General features: G+C 38.5%; 1 protein-coding gene across 12 annotated transcripts in view; it reads right to left on the bottom strand.

Moving 5' to 3' along the window:
- The window catches only part of CEP112 (centrosomal protein 112), a 415603-nt gene that overhangs the window by 364148 nt on the left and 33856 nt on the right, over window positions 1–17599 (bottom strand). For 10 of the 12 annotated variants that reach the window (XM_059907770.1, XM_059907779.1, XM_059907777.1 and 7 more), the window contains 2 exons: window positions 12133–12223; window positions 9598–9696 (listed from right to left, as the gene is read on the bottom strand). In XM_059907770.1, coding sequence (XP_059763753.1) covers window positions 9598–9696; window positions 12133–12223 — 190 coding nt within the window. The remainder of the gene's footprint in view (window positions 1–9597; window positions 9697–12132; window positions 12224–17599) is intronic. The other 2 variants (XM_059907776.1, XM_059907778.1) reach the window with 1 other exon arrangement.

The following is a 17599-nucleotide window of genomic DNA, read 5'->3' as shown; positions in this document are numbered from 1 at the left end:
CAAAATAATTTCTTTCACCTGGAGGCTGGTTCCCATAAAGTAATGGCAACTGCCTGAATTTAAATTTCTCTCCCCATCCTCCAAAAATCCATACAGATGAACAAAGAGAGCATTTATTTTTATTAATACCCATCACCCATGCCTACATCACAACAAGGAGAAAGAGATTACAAAAAATTCGAATAACATATAAGTGGCCAAAGAAAGATCACAAATCAGCAGAATTAGATCCTAAGCCAAACCTGAGTGATAACGTGGAAAAAAAGCAAGTCCTGAGGGTCCTACTAGTGGTGGGACATAAATGTCATCAAATATTGACCTGTAGAAGGAAAGTGGCTTAAGTGGGTCAGACAAAAAGCTGAGAGATGAGAGTGCTGGAGACAGAGGAGTCAAAGAGGGTCACGGGGTGTGGGCCAGAGAAGGCAGTCTCAGGAAGCGAGCACTTCTGCAGTAGAGGGAGGGCCCTGGAAGGAAGGCTGTCCATGACGAAAAAAGAAAAAGGGGCTACAGAAAAGGGCCCTATGGAAACAAGAAGAAATCAAGGAATCTGAAGACAGGCCAAAATGACAACCACAGAAGGCACCATCTACTAAAGATACTGCAGTTCAGTGGAGCAGGAGAAGGCAGCCTTCCTGAACTAAGAAATAAAGTAAGCTACCCAAGCCACCACTCTCATATGCTCACTGGCTATTGCTTGTTCAGAAAAACCTAATAGAAATAATCATGAACAGAAAAAAGAATCTGATGTCCATAAAAGCTTACTATAAAAAAAATAGAACATCAAAATCAAAACCTGTCAGCAGAAGGAATCACTTTTTTAAAAATCCATGAAACAGGCTTCCCTGGTGGTGCAGCGGTTGAGAATCTGCCTGCCAATGCAGGGGACACGGGTTTGAGCCCTGGTCTGGGAAGATCCCACATGCCGCGGAGCAACTAGGCCCGTGAGCCACAACTACTGAGCCTGCAGGTCTGGAGCCTGTGCTCCGCAACAGGAGAGGCCGCGACAGTGAGAGGCCCGCGCACCTCGATGAAGAGTGGCCCCCCGCTTGCCGCAACTAGAGAAAGCCCTCGCACAGAAACGAAGACCCAAAACAGCCAAAAATAAATATAAATAAATAAATAAATTGGCACTTAAAAAAAAAAAAATCCATGAAACAGAAGAAAACTGTCATACAGCCCCCCTTTTGACTCCCCTGTCTGCAGTGCTCTGATTCATCAGGCTTTTTTGGACAGCCCACTTAAGGTAGGCCACTCTCCTGCAGGTCAATATTTGATGATATTTACATCCACTAGAACAATACATATTCAAGTACAAGTTTTAAATAATTTCAGGAAGTTCATAAAGAACACAACAAATAAAGACAAAAAATAGAAAGATGTTAAGCAGAGGCTGACCAAATAAGAGCTTGGCAAAGTTGCCGGATGCCAATATGTAAAAGTCAGCTGCATTTCTATAAATTAGTAAAAATCATCTAGGAAAAAAAATGATATTACAAAGACATCATTTATAATCATAAAACAATATATAACTCTTAAAAGTAAATCTAAGAGGGCTTCCCTGGTGGCACAGTGGTTGAGAGTCTGCCTGCCAATGCAGGGCACACGGGTTCGAGCCCTGGTCTGGGAGGATCCCACATGCCGCGGAGCAGCTGGGCCCGTGAGCCACAATTACTGAGCCTGCGCGTCTGGAGCCTGGGCTCCGCAATGGGAGAGGCCGCGATAGTGAGAGGCCCGCGCACCGCGATGAAGCATGGCCCTCACTTGCCACAACCTAGAGAAAGTCCTCGCGCAGAAACGAAGACCCAACACAGCCATAAATAAATAAATAAATAAAAATAAAGTCAGACAAGAGAAGTGTCTGATTATTAAAAAAAGAGAGAGAGACCAGCAGTTCTCAAAGCTCTTTGTCTCAGGATCAAAATTATTTAAAAAAAAAAAGAAAACATTCATAAACCCTTTATGGTGAAAATAATTAAGCTTTTTCTGAAAGACATTAAGACTGAAATAAAAAGAGTTTGAAACCATGTTTTTGGATAGCCTCAATATTATAAAAATGTCAATTCCCCTTAACTAGATCTAGTGACTAAATTTATCCAAACCAAAATCTCAATAGGGTTTTTGGAAAATTTAATAAGCTCATTATAAAATGTATATAAATAAATAAAGGGACAAGGATAGCCAAGACATGCCTGAAGAAAAAAAATCAAGGTGGGTTGCCTTACAAGACATAACAAAACTATAGTAATGAAAATAACTCAAAGGAACTAACTGGAAAGTATCAGAAATTCAAATATATATAAGAATATGATTCATGAAAGATATAGCACTGCAAATTATTGAGAAAATAAGGATACGTTCAATAAGAGGAAGAAAATAAGAGCAGATCCCTTCCTCACACCATGTACAATAAATTCCCAAAGGATTAAGTACTTATAATTAAAAGCAGAACTATAAAAACTTTCAGAAGACAACTGAGAAGAATGACTTCATGGTCTTGGAGTAGAGAAGATTTCTTTAAACAACACATAAAAAAAGTATAAACAAAAAAGAAATAACAAATTTGACCACTTTAAGTAAGAACGTCTCTCTAAAAAAAATACTATAAATAAATTGAAAAGGCAAGCCGTAAACTGGATGGAGATATTTGCACAGTTAGTCTACACAATGTGTAAAGAAGTTCTTTTAAAATAAAAGAAAGGGGGCTTCCCTGGTGGCGCAGTGGTTGAGAGTCTGCCTGCCAATGCAGGGGACACGGGTTCGAGCCCTGGTCTGGGAAGATCCCACATGCCGCGGAGCAAATGGGCCCGTGAGCCACAATTGCTGAGCCTGCGCGTCTGGAGCCTGTGCTCCGCAACGGGAGAGGCCGCGATGGTGAGAGGCCCGCGCACCGCGATGAAGAGTGGCCCCCGCTTGCCGCAACTAGAGAAAGCCCTCGCACAGAAACGAAGATCCAACACAGCCATAAATAAATAAATAAAGCACACCTAGTATAGTGTAATTAAAAAAAAAAAAAAAAAAAATTGATTTAAAATAAAAGAAAGAACAACAGTCCATTAGAAAAAAAAAAAATGGGAAAAACTTGAGACACATTTCACTGATGAGGAAATCTGAATAACATAAACATGAAAATATGCTCAATCTGTTTAGAAATATGAAACATGTAAAGTAATACCACAAAGAGATGGTATTTTACAGCCACTAGATTGGCATACATTAAAAATTTGACAATAGAAGTGTTCCAGACGTGGAGCACTACTGTTGGGTGTATGAATTCGTGCGTTTACTTTGGGAAACATTTATTAAGTAAAGATAATAATAAAATCTACTGAGATATCATACCAGAGAAAGAGGCATCATCTTTAGTAAATAACACTGTACTACATACACACAACTTTCTGAAAAATAGAGGCAGCAAATTTCCAGCAGGGAGCAAAGTACACTCAATAAATATTTATTGTCTGAAGGTATATATATGAAAAGTAAGTAGCCATTCTCTATTTTTGGAATGGAGAAAACCAGCATAGAAAGTAAGTCCTTCAAAGACACATGCATATAAAACCCTAATTCATGAAGCAGAATTAAATATAAGGGGGAAAATAAAGGAAGAGGGAAACAGAGAATTCCCAAAGATGCTCAAGCTCTAATTAAGCTTAAAATTTAAAACCAAAAGCCAAGAAAACCATCTGTGACTTATTTTTACCCGGCTCCACATTTATAAGCAGGGTACAAAATATTGGTTTAGCTAATTACAATGTAGCCTCTCAACTATGCAAAAATAACTCCTATTTCATCCTCTTCATCTTTAAAAGCCATTAAATACAGAAATTAAGGACTCATCCTGTTATCATAAATTTCCTCTCTCAAGTTGACCAAAAAAAAAAGTCTATTCTAATATTTAAAAGCAAGAATGAACACTATAAACAAGTATAAATCTCCTGTTGTTGTTATTCATTTACAATACATTGAGTTTGTCTCATACCCACTTTTAATATGTAATGAGAACTATGCATAGTAGAGCATGTTCTTTAGTCTATTTGAGGGAAATAAGCAATCTATTTTCTGATTTTATACAGCAGCCAGACGTGCTTTGAAGTTAAATGTTCCCACTTTCTAATCCACAAGTAACATGGACTTGCAGCAATCTGTAAAGTCTTAACATTTACTTTCTTCATGCTCTTTTAGAAGACTTCTTGTTCCCTCACAATACCTCAAGAAAGAATACCACAATAAGGAATGTCCAAAATGGAAGATAAAAAGAACTTATGTGAAACATTAAAGTCTAGCAAAATATTATACAGAAAGCAAAGCCAAAAATAATTTAGTTCCAATAGCATGAATAAATCACGTGACAGAACATTTCTTGTTTGAAAAACAGAGTCACAATAATAAAATAAATAAAAATTTAAACTAGACATAAATACAGATATCTGAATGCTCTCTAATGAAAACTGGCTTTTAACATTTTATTTTGTTAAGTTTTTTAGCAGAATTGTTCGGTTACAAAGAGTTCTGTCAGTTTGTTTCTTCAGATTATTCAGGACTTGGTCAAACTGACCTCCTTATAGACTAACTAATGTTGATCAAATAGAGATGCTCCAAGGTTCCAGAAAAATAGAAGGACACTTTATCTGACATTTAAGCTGTCTTAGAGGAAAGGACATTCTCGGGCAATATATTACTAGCAGCACAACTAGAATAAGCGTTTTTAAGTAACAGCATCCGTCAGAACTGCCAAAACTCTTTCTATAGCATAAAATAAATTCAGTCATCAATGTCAAATCAATTATGCTCCAAAATAATGTTTTTAAGTCAATATTTTAGAACTTGAAAAATGTTTTCCACAGAAAAAATACTACAAATGAAGGTTCATTCATTGGTTTACTTACATTTCAACAAACATTTAATGAGCACAAATGAAATACAGATATAGACATCAATCACTGCCACAAGGAAAAGCAAATAAGCCAAAGGAACAGAATGGAAACACACATGTACTGTCACCTGATTTATGAGACAAGTAACACTGCAGCGCAGCAGGAAAAGAATAGTCTGCAATAAATGTGAGTGTCACCTGGATACTTATAAGGGACAAAAACAAATCTTAACTTCCTATCTTACAACATATACTACAATCGGCCCCAGATGGCATGTAGATCTAAACAGAAAAAGTAAAACAATAGAGTTGTTAGAAGAAAATATAGGAGAACATCGTCAGGAACTCAAGATAGTCAAAGACTTTAAACAGGACAGAGAAAGCATTTTTTCATGAGATGAAAATGTGAAAATGAACAGCATTAAAATTTAAAATTTCTGTTCATCAAAGACACCAGTAAGAGAATGAAGGAAAGCAACAAAGTGGAAGAAAATATTTACAATACTATATTCCAAAAGTAGTCATCCAGAACAGATACAAAGCTCTTACATATTCAGAAGAAAAAGGCAGACAACCCAACAGGAAAACTGGCAAAGTCTTCAGCAAGCACTTCACTCTGAGAGGCTACCCAAACTGTCAGTCAACATATTAAAAGGCATCTAACTCTATCAGTCATCAGGAAAATACATATTAAAAGCACACTTGGCAATGTCACTAACCACTGTCAAGAACGGCTAAGTTTTATAATTAAAAGAAAAACTAACTGACAACACCAAGTATGGAAGAGAAAGTCGAGGGGCAGGAACCGGTACACGCCGCATCCCGATGAGGGTGCAGAGCGGCACAATCACTTTAGAAAACCGTTTGGCAGCATCTACCGTATGCATTAGCTTTGAGCTCCTTGGCTTCCAACTAGCCCACTTTATTTAGCCCAGGACCCCGAGGCTCGGCAGCGTGGGCGCGCCTCTCACCTGGACTCGCCCGCGTGTCCGCTCAGCCGGGGGACAGCTGCACCCGGTGGCCGAGCACAGTTCTGGACCAGCCCCGGCAGGGCGACCACGGGGAGGACAGCCAGGGGTCCCTCACTCCTTACAGGGGGGGTTCGGGGGCGTCCCCAGCTGCCGAGGGCTTGCAGGTGCCCCCCAGCCGTGGACAGGAAGTTCTCCCCCATGGGCTCTGCCCTCAGTGGGGCCGCCGGACTAGGGTAGGGGTGCTGTCCACCCTCGGGAGCTCCCCGCGGGATCGGGGGGCCTCACTCCCGCTGATCTCCCCCGCTCCATCCTCCGCCGGGTCCCATTTCCTCCACTGCCTGTCCTGGGAGATCTCCCGCACAAATTCTGAAGAGACCTGACCTAAGGGCGTCACCTAAAGCGTCCCCTCTGTTTGTTTGCTCCTGACGGGAGCGAGGCTCTTAGTCAGCACCTAGGCCCCGGGTGGGAACGGCTGGGGGGCTGGTGACCCGATGGAAGGCCCGGGAGAGCCCTCCCCCTCCGGGTCTCCCAGCCGTGCTCAGGAAAAAAGAAAAGACTTTTACATAAAGACAGTCATGCATGAAATATATGTTAACAAATCAAGAAAGCTTCCCAAAAGCTAAAGGTTAAAAAGGTTAAAGAGTAATTAAAAAAATAATACGGGAGGAATTGTATTATTTAATTGCTAGCTTTACCAAGTAAGTCTCTACTTGAATTATGCATTCCTAGGGAAAATATTAACACACTCCTAGGAAAAGAAAGAATACAATTGGGGGAGAAATATATTTTTTCAACAATAACTAGAAAATTAAAAATCTAGACCATCGAACGAATCAGAAAGTAGGTGCTGACAGGCATGCCAGCAATATAAAACGTGTGCCCCTTAGTACAGAGCACAAAGTTAACTGGCCATAAACTGATCATTCAGAGGAAGAAACAAAAGTGCACTTGCACATTCTCATACAAAACTAAAATCAAAGCAAAATCGAAGCTTTTGAATACACTGGGTATTTAAATTATTCCACTGTGATCAAGAGATATAGTTCAACCTGATTAATGCATATGTGTTATAAATATATAAAAATGCAAGACTTTCCTATTTTACACTGTTAGTGCATTCTTCGAACAATAAAAATGTGAAACAAAACCCAAGGCAGTCCTAGTTTTAGGGCATTACCTCAAAATATTTTAGATGTTTTATCTTAATTTTATTATATGAATGAAAACTTTAATCCTCTGAACAGTTAAATAATCGTGAAAAGTACTTTATGTGCTAAGAAATGTACATCAGAAGTTTCAAATGGCTAAGGGCAAAGCCAAGTTTAAAAGGACAGCCCAGAATTTTATTTTTCTCTTTGATACTGCGCTCTGGCAAACAGAAGGGGTCTTTCTGAGGGACTTCCTGTGCCCCTCTCCCACACCAGCGACTCAGCACTCCCCTCCAGTGGCGGCTTCCCCTACCCCTTCAAAGGTGAAAAGGGTCTTCTTTCGACCTCCTAGTGCCCTCTCAGGGTCAATGTTTTCTTCCCCTTCATTAGCATACTCCCCAAACGCCTGGGAGGGTCACACTGCTTCAAGTCCCGCCCGGCCCCTCCCCTCTAGCTGTGGCCGCTGCGCAGCCGGCCCCCTCACTCTGAAGCCCCTGAAGACAGAGCTGTCCCAGGCCCTGGACACAGCCGCCGCCTACAGCCGTGCAGCTGTGAGACAAGACGCCAGCCCTGGAGGCTCACTCGTGGAGCTGGAAACCTTGAACTCCCCAATTAATCTTAGCGCCTCTCTTAACCCTACCAGTCTAGAATAACACGTTGAATCCCTTGAAGTGTTTCCCCCATCGGACAATCAATTAACTGACAGAGAGACAACCTTCCCATTTTCCTGGAACCAAACCTTCAGGCGCCCTCCTATTCAGCCCACCAATCAGCCACTAAGCATTCTTTATTCTCTTTGAAATGTGTTTCTTTCCTATCCTTTCCGTCTTCACAGAAATCACACCACTGTGGAGTCCACCACAGACACCTAAAGGAGGGTTGGCTCCCTTTCTCCGTGTCTATGCACACCCACTGTGACCTTCTTAATACCACCTAGTCACGTGTCCTAAAGTACTGCTTTCATTAAAGGTCGGTATTAGTTTGGGGCTTCCCTGGTGGCGCAGTGGTTAAGAATCCGCCTGCTTCCCTGGTGGCGCAGTGGTTAAGAATCCGCCTGCCAATGCAGGGGACACGGGTTCAAGACCTGGTCCGGGAAGATCCCACATGCCGCGGAGCAACTAAGCCCGTGCGCCACAACTACTGAGCCTGAGCTCTAGAGCACACGAGCCACAACTACTGAAGCCCACGCGCCTAGAGCCCATGCTCCCAACAAGAGAAGCCACCGCAATGAGAAGCCCGAGCACCAAAACGAAGAGTAGCCCCCCCTCACCACAACTAGAGAAAGCCCGCGTACAGCAACAAAGACCCAAAAGCAGCCAAAAATAAATAAATAAATGTATTTTTAAAAAAAGAACATTATTAGTAGGAAGGGTTTTAGGTTTTTTTAAAAAAATAACAACCCCTGATGTCAGTGAAGAAGTAAGAAATAGACAGTCCTATATACTTCTGGTTGGAGAACAAATTGGTATACACCTTCTGGAGGGCAATGTACCAAGATCTAACATAACCTAAGAAAGCAACCAAATAGGTATAAAAGGACTCTTTTATGGAATTTTATTGCAGTATTACTTATATTAGCAATAAACTGGGAGCAACCTACATGTCCAAAAATGTCAGAATGTTTAAATAGGTTATGAACTACCTACCCAAAAGAAAAATTCGTGCCACCATTAATATTCATGCTAATAGAACTATTATAAACTTATACCAAATTTAAAACAGCACATAATAAAATAGTAATTATAATATGACCCCAATTTTGTTTAAATCTTAATTTTATAAATACACACAGAAAAAAATGAGGGAAATATATATATAACAAAATGTTAATACAAATTTTATTCATCTGACTTTATGTGTTTTTCAAATTTTTCAAGTTACAAATTATTTTGATAATAATAAAGTGGGATTAAAAAATTGATCAAACCCCTTTTCACTTCCTGAAAGCATTTAAACAGCATATATGTAAAGTGGAATGTGGAGGGGAAAAATAATTAATCTCACTACTGCCTAAAATTTAAAAGCTAAACTTCTCAGTTTAGCATTCAAAGCTCCAATACAACCCAGCCTGATGGCACTGCCCTCTAACCCTACCTGAGTCCCGGTCATGGCCACACCTTTCTTCACGCCTCTTTCTGCCTCTAGTTCCTGCCCCCTCCTCCCTATCCACCCAGAATCATTCACAGCCAGCCTCTGAGCATGAAAACCACTATCCACGATGGCGGCTCATCCTGAGGTCTCCTGGAGAATATTTTTAACCCAACTGACCTTGCTTCTCCAAGTCCTCCTCCTCTCCCCTCCACCTCAGGATTCTACTTTCTATATAACTCATTTTGGTTATACAGTTTGATCATACACTATCTTAAAGCTTATTTAACTGTTTCATGTGTATATCTCTTATTTCACCAACAAGAAAGTCAGCTTGTCGAGGGCAGGGACCATTCATGCTTCTTTGGAATGTTATTTCTCTTTCCTGTTCCCCAAGTCCTTCCCAGTGCTCACACAGTACTCAATGTCTAACAGCCAGTAATAGTCATTGTTTAGAATTAAATTAGTGCAGATGTTTTCCAAATACAACATGATTCTGCCACATCAACATACATACATGAAACAAATACTTTTTTACCCCAAGATTCCAACTATTAAGGCGAGCTTCGATGTCACTGTCATCCAAAGAAAGAGCAGATTTCTTCGAATGAATTTCCTGAAATACAAAAGAGAAAAAGAAAAACAGGATGAAAAAAAAAGACAAGATGGAGGGAAGAAACAAAAGAGGAAATGAAGGAGGGAAAGAAGGGAGTGAGAGAATGAAGGAAGGAAGGGCAGAGGGGAGGGAGGGAGGGAGGGAGAAAACAGGACAAAATATATGTCATTCAGAGTAATGAGAGTTTTGTGTGCCTTTTTTAGTAATGCGATACTACCCTCAGAGGAAAGGATTATGTTACAACTGAGTTAGTTCTCAATTCTAAGTAATGACTGTTTATTACAGCTGCTTAAGGCTATGAGATGCCTTCACAATATATTCACACAGCAACTAGATTTCAAAAAAAAAAAAATCAAAAGAATATTTTAAAAAATAATCCAGACTCTTCTCTTTAAGTTCTTTCACAAAAAGTTTTAATTGTGGTATACCACAGTAGCTTTAAAGGTAGGTAGGGGAACACTTGGAAAAATGAATTATTTACTCTCGTTAAAATTAGTTAACAGGGAAGTTTGTATTGCTGTCCAAGAAGCTCTTTGTTCTTAAATTAATTCTCATTCATACACTGTACATAAAGAAAAATAAGCTTTGGATTCACATCATGAAAACATAATTATTTATTATGAAAAAGTAATTCTTTACTTCTTAAAAAAATTAAGGGACTTCCCTGGTGGCGCAGTGGTTAAGAATCTGCCTGCCAATGCAGGGGACATGGGTTCGAGCCCTGGTCCAGGAAGATCCCACATGTCACGGAGCAACTAAGCCCATGTGCCACAACTACTGAGCCTGCGCTCTAGGGCCTGTGAGCCACAACTACTGAGCCTGCGCACCTAGAGCCCGTACTCTGTAGCAAGAGAAGCCACCACAATGAGAAGCTTGCGCATTGCAACGAAGAGTAGCCCCTGCTTGCCACAACTAGAGAAAGCCTGCGCACAGCAACGAAGACCCAACACACAAAAATAAATAAGTAAAAATAAATAAATTTATAAAAAAATAAAATAAAATTCCATGCTCTTTTCCCTCCCATATAATTTATTATATTACAAACTTATCAAACCAGATTAAAATTATAATTAACTGAGGAGCGCCAAAGACCTGTACCCAGAAATGGACAATGATCTGAAAGCCCTAAAAACTTAGAAAGGTAAGTCTGTGTAAAATAATAATGTATACCCTACAGTACAGCCAAAATATTTTATTTTATTTAAATTTAAATTTAATTTGTTGGTATAGCATTTTCATGCTTTTAGAAAACCTCACTACTAACAAATAAATCTATTTATCTATGGTCATTTAAATTATCTGAAGTGATGAAAAATACATTTATATGTTCTTCAGACACAGATGTAGAGAACAAATGTATGGACACCAAGGAGGGAAAGCCGTGGCGGGGTGGGGATGGTGGTGTGCTGAATTGGGCGATTGGGATTGACATGTATACACTGATATGTATAAAACTGATGACTAATAAGAACCTGCTGTATAAAAAAATAAATAAAATTAAATTAAAAATTAAAAAAAAAATGTTCTTCATATTTTACTGAATCCCCAGATTTCTATTGAACAAAATGTTGGGTTTATTATATACACTATATTAAAATTCATTATTGCCTCTACTATTGGTCCCTTGCTTTTTGAATGTTTGTGTGTGTGTGTGAATGAGAATGTCTTTTAAAATGTACCTCCCTTATTTATTTTGAGTAAATATAATGATTGATAATAAATTCACAAATATCTAAAATGTGCTGCTCTTTATATTAAGATATTTATGAAAGTTCCAAACTGGAACGCTCCATCACTGGAGAAAATGGAAGGAGTTATGTTCAGAGCAAATGTGCTAAAACAGTCATGTATCACATACGACTTGCTTGTAACTAAAAGTCTCATCACCCAAGACAAGCAGAGTTATGCTGTAGGAAGCAGGCAGAGTCCTTCTCTTTATCAAGCTGACTGGAATGCTCATTAGCTCCACGGTCAAGCCAAATCTATGTTAAGTAGTTAAATGCAAGACAAGTATTCATATTTCAAGATAGGAACAGTTCACCTTCATCAGGAAGGCAGTGTTCCCTACTTCACTACAAACTAATCCCAATTTCTTAAGTTTATGACCATTGTGTGTCTAATCATTTTTAGATATATACTGAGTAAAAGGGGAAAAATAACTAAAAAACAAACCTTTTCAAAGTTATTCTTCAATGCACAGGAAAAATGATAGACTGATTAACACGATGCCTCAGAATCTTTGAGAAAGCAGAAGGAACGCTATGGAATAGACCAAATACACCACTTTCTTTGAAACCAGTATATTCACCAAAACCTTCAGACTTTATTGTTTGTAAGTAATCGTTGGAATTTAACCATATGAAACTAAAAATGTGTAGAGATATTTTAAAACAAGAAGCAAACAAACAAAAAAACCAAAGTAGAATCTGATCTTACACAACTCTTTGGGGTAATAATCTGTCCATCTTCTCTGTAGGTTGGACTCACAGACTGTGATCTGGTTTGGAGCTTTGCAATGCATTGTTCCCTATTAAGAGATCAAAACAGTCACAATCAGAATTGGGGGACTTCAGAGGACACAGGGGTATTCAAATCTAGGATTACAATTTTTTTTTTCTTTTGGAAATGAGATGACTGTTTATATTAACAATGACGTTTCAATAGCAAAGAAAAAAGAATACGAATAATAACCACTTGTATTTATTAAACTATAAATAAAATGTCACCTAAATGCCACATGCTTGCTTACAAACAAATGCTACTGTTAAGTGGGACTATAATAAACCACATGTATTTCCCCTTTTCCTAAGTGTAGGAAGAGAAAAATTGAAGCATACATTCTCAGAGAAGATAATTGTTTTAAAAGGTTAGCAAGTTTTGTTGGATTCATGTTTCACATCATGATGAAGTCTTAAAATATATGAAATAACAAAACTTTCACACAGCTGAAAGTCTGAATTAATTTGAAGCCATCTCAGAAACCACAGATAAATCAAAGTCCTAAATTTAAAAATATGCCGTGTTAATTTAGGTAAAACATGATAAGTACAGCATAAATAGGAAAATAGTTTAAGCTTCCAGATGAATTAGAACAAAAAGATTTTTCTCCAATATAAAATATAGTACAAAAAATGCCATTCTCAATATTCTACTTTAGCCTAGAGTCTCCCATATATTTTTTTCTTTTTTAAAAAAGAGCTCTATTGAGGTATAATTGACATACAAAGAACTGAACATATTTAATGTGTGCAATTTGATGAGTTTGAACATACGCAAACACCTGTGATACCATCACCACAATCAAGGTAACAGACATATCCAATACTTCCCAGAGTTTCCCTGTGACCCTTTGTTTTTGTTTTTGTTTTTGTTTTGTTGTAAGAACACTTAATATGAGGTCTATCCTTTTAACAAATTTTGAAGAGCACAATACTACATTGTTAACTAGGCACTATGCTGAAGATATGGAAACAACCCAAGTATCCATCAACAGAGAAATGGATAGAGCAAAAGTGGTATACGCATACAATGTGATATTGTTAACTCTTTAACTGAATTATGTGGATGGCACTTGGTGCAATCATCTTCCTGTACTGCCATATTTTTTATATTACCAGGGATAATGGATAAATTACTTTAACCATTATGCTAGGGAATCTAGTTTCCTAAGAAAATATTTGACTTCCCTTCATGTCCACTTCTCTCCCATATATTTCTATTCGAGCTACTTCAATGAAAGTTCCATGATTACAAATATCTATTCTCTGAATGGTTACTTCAAGAGACACAAAATGAAAACTAACCATTATTTAATGAATTAAAGCCACTGACTTTCAACCACTAGACATATTAGGATTTCCTTCACAAGTTGTGGGTCATACTAAGTATTCTCAAAAGACAGAACAGTAGCTCAAAAAGACAAGATTAAAATTAATGTGTTTTTTGGTAGTTAACACTGACAGAATAACATTCCTTAGACTAGTTACTAAGTAATTTAGAATGTCTGAAAGTTATTTTAAAGAGAGCTGTGGATTTTTTTTATACCCCTACTCAGTAGTCCAGATATCCAAATACTTAAAAATAAATGAGAAAAGGAGATAAAGTAATATTTTGAGAATAATCTCATCAGCCAGTGTGCTTGAGCTGATATAAAGCATTTAAAACTTAGTATGTGGGAAGAGACACCCTGATATATCACACTAAGTAGTGGCCTGTTCTTCTTTAAGAATAGATTAAACAATCATAAAAAGAGCGATATTTAAAAATTGAAAAATGCTTAAATATTAAAAGTAATTCTTCTCATAGAAAATATTAATAAAAAAGAGGACTGAAACATTTATCTATTTATTACACAGGGTGCATACATAAAACAACACATCCTTTTAAGTCACATGTAGCTGTCTTCTGTACCGATCTACCTCTTTCCCTTCACAGTAAATTTTCAAAATAAGTTATTGAATCTATGTCCTATCCTGCCATGTCCTTTCCAATCAACTCCAATCTGACTTCCACTCATCCTGAAAGTGCTGTAAGTAAAGTCAGCATTGATCTCCTAGGCGCCCAAGCAAATGAGCCGTGATCTGTTCTTACCCTGGCTGCTCTCACTAAAACATTAGGGGTGGTGCTTTAAAGACGCCACATTTACTGGCGCCACAGAACCATTCTTTCCCGGTTCCTATCCGGTCCTTTAGAAATCTCCTTCACAGCTTTTTCACTAGCCTTTCTTTCTCTACCCATCTCATACATGCTATAATCCCTGGGGTTCTGTGTCTAACCATATTTATTTTCCTTTTATGTGCTTTCCCTGGTCAATCCAATATACTATTAGTTTTTCAAATAATAAGGAGAAGCTCTGATTACCAATCTACATCTCCAGCCCAAACTGCTCTCTTGGCCTCCAACCCCATTGCAAATACAAACTGAATAGCCCTACCTCCAATTCAACATGCCCAAAACTAAATTCATTCTATTTCCCCTGAAACATGCTCCAGTGCAGGCCAAGTAAAGCAGAGGCATTGCCGAAGTCAGCTTCTTGTGAAGGCAGTTGAGCCAACTAAAGAAGGAGGTCAGTATCATTGCTAAAATCCAGCTGGCACAAGAAGCACAGGGCATTAAGCACAGAAGTTTCATCTCTTGCCACTGATAATGACTCCAGCTGGAAACACAATTAACTGGAACTCTAAGGAGGTACAAAGACGGCTCAAATTCACAGTGACGGGGCTGGAGGTCAGGGTGAACAGGGAGACAGAGAGTAGGGGGCAAAGCTTAACCCTGTGTTATCCTTTAGAAAGAACAGCAGGTGCTGCCTGCCACAGAGAATAAATAGCAAGTCATGGAGCTTATAAAGACAGCCTACAGTTAGTACGGGGGACACAATTACAGCGAGGTCAGGATTACGGAGCTTTTGCCAGTGAGGAGGAGGGACTGCGGCTCAGTTCACGTGTGGGTGTCAAGCTAGCCCAGAAAGCAGGGTCTCAGTGTATGAGTAAGATTCCCTGACGTGCAAGTGCCTCTTTCCTCCTCTTGAGGAGTAAAACTAGAGGAAATATAAGTTTTTCCCTTTCGCTTTTTCCTAAAGCTAAAATATTTCAACGGCAATCCAGAAACATTCTCCCAGCATCTTTGCTGGTTCCAAATACTACAGAGACACAGACTGGTCACTGCAAAAATAAAGAGATAAGTAATGAGACATATAATAAGCTTTAAAAGCCTAAAAAAAGACTGACTGAATTTCTTCCTGCAAAAGAAACTTATATATATATATATGGAAAATTTCTAAAATGTCTTTTTAATTTGTGTCCGCAATGTGATTCAAGTAGACATTTCAGATATAAAAAGGAAATAAACAATCTGTGATCATAAAAATGTGCTTAAAAATGAAAAACATGATTACCAAATTTTAAAACCACAATGTAAGAAGAGAATGGCAGATAAAATATAGCATAAAATCAAATCAGCGAACTAGAAAACTACTTCAAGAAATATTCTGAGAACACACAAAAAAATTAAGGGATGAATATAATAAATAAAAATTCAACAGATAAGGAAGATAAATTCAAAATCTCTCACATCAAAATAATATGAATTCCAGAAGGCATAAATAAAACAGAAACTGGGAAAACAATAATTAAAGAAATAGTAGTGACAATGCCCGTCAAGACTACATTGGAGAAAAACCTAAAGGAATAACCTAGAACATCTCTTTTAGCTTGGACAAAAATGCAATGCCCAAAACAACCCCCAAAAATGTAACATCATGCTATTGTCAAAAAGACCACAAATAAATGTTGGTGAGGATGTGGAAAAAAGGAAAACCTAGCACCCTGTTAGTGGGTATGTAAATTGGTGGAGCCACTGTGGAAAACAGTAAGGACGGTCCTCAAAAAAACTAAAAATAGAACTACCATATGATCCAGCAATTCCACTCCTGGGTATATATGCAGAGAAAATGAAAACACTAATTCAAAAAGATACATGCACCCCAATGTTCACAGCAGCACTATTCACAGTAGCCAAGACATGGAAGCAACCTAGGTGTCCATCAACAGATGAATGGATGAAGGTGTGGTACATATATACAATGGAATACTACTCAGCCATAAAAAAGAATAAAATTTTGCCCTTTGCGACAACATGGATGGACCTAAAATGTATTATGCTAAGTGAAATAAGTCAGACAGAGAAAGGCAAACACTGAATGTTATCATTTATATGTGAAATCTAAAAAATAAAGCAAACAAATATAACAAAACAGAAGCAGACTCACAAGCTAATTGTTACCAGTAGCGAGACGGGTAGGGGGAGGGACAAGATAGGAGGAGGGGATTAAGAGGTACAAACTACTCTGTATAAAATAAATAAGATACAAGGATATGTTGTACAGCACAGGGAATACAGCCAATATTTTATAATAACTTTAAATGCAATATAATCTATAAAAATACCGAATCACTAGTTGTATGCCTGAAACTAATATAATATCGTAAATCAACTATACTTTAATTTTAAAAAATGTAATGTCATAAAAAGGACAGGAACTGAAGGTCTGCCAGGCTCTGGTTTCAGAGACAGCTAGAAAGAGCAGGAAGTATGACTCTGGACAAGTATGAGAGAATCAAAGTTCCTCTAAGTAGAAGGACAAAGTCAAACTCATCAAGAAACCAGAAGCAGGGATGGAGTTCCTTGTTCTTGAGAAGAAGCTGAAAATCAGTGCTGGTGACCACTTCGGAAAGCTCTGGCTTATAAGAAGCTTTGTGCCCGGGAAAGGTAAGGAACAGAGACATGGCCTCAAAGCCAAGGAACTAAACTCGTCGTATGAAAGGACAGAGTTCAAAGTGAAAAGAGGGGGACTTCCATGGTGGCACAGTGGTTAAGAATCCGCCTGCCAATGCAGGGGACACGGGTTTGATCCCTGGTCCGGGAAGATCCCACACGCCACGGAGCAACTAAGCCCGTGTGCCACAACTACTGAGCCCGCGTGCTACAACTACTGAGCCCATGCTCCACAACAAGAGAAGCCACCGAAATGAGTAGCCCCCACTCGCCGAAACTAGAGAAAGCCCGCGTGCAGCAATGAAGACCCAATGCAACCAAAAATCATTTTTAAAAAATAAATTAAAAAAAAAAAAAAAAGTAAAACGAGGCATTTGGTTCCCCAAACTCCTATAAACAGGAGGCAGGCTGAGAAAACTACTCAGCTTAAAACAAATCATTGCTTCTGTTAAAAAGAAAAAGAAAAAGATAATTCAGAAGGAAAAGTCAAGAACCCAAAAGACAGAGCAGAGAACCACGAAGAACACTTCCAGGAAGCAGCACTAAGCCCTAATCAAGAAACTGGCAACCAACACCTGCTAGATTTCAGAATTTCTATAGAACTGTCATTGGTTTGTGTCTCCCATTTTCC

The sequence above is a fragment of the Balaenoptera ricei genome, chromosome 20 (assembly GCF_028023285.1).
Source record: "Balaenoptera ricei isolate mBalRic1 chromosome 20, mBalRic1.hap2, whole genome shotgun sequence".
NCBI classification, from domain to species: domain Eukaryota; kingdom Metazoa; phylum Chordata; class Mammalia; order Artiodactyla; family Balaenopteridae; genus Balaenoptera; species Balaenoptera ricei.
This window is presented reverse-complemented; position numbering and strand designations above follow the sequence as displayed.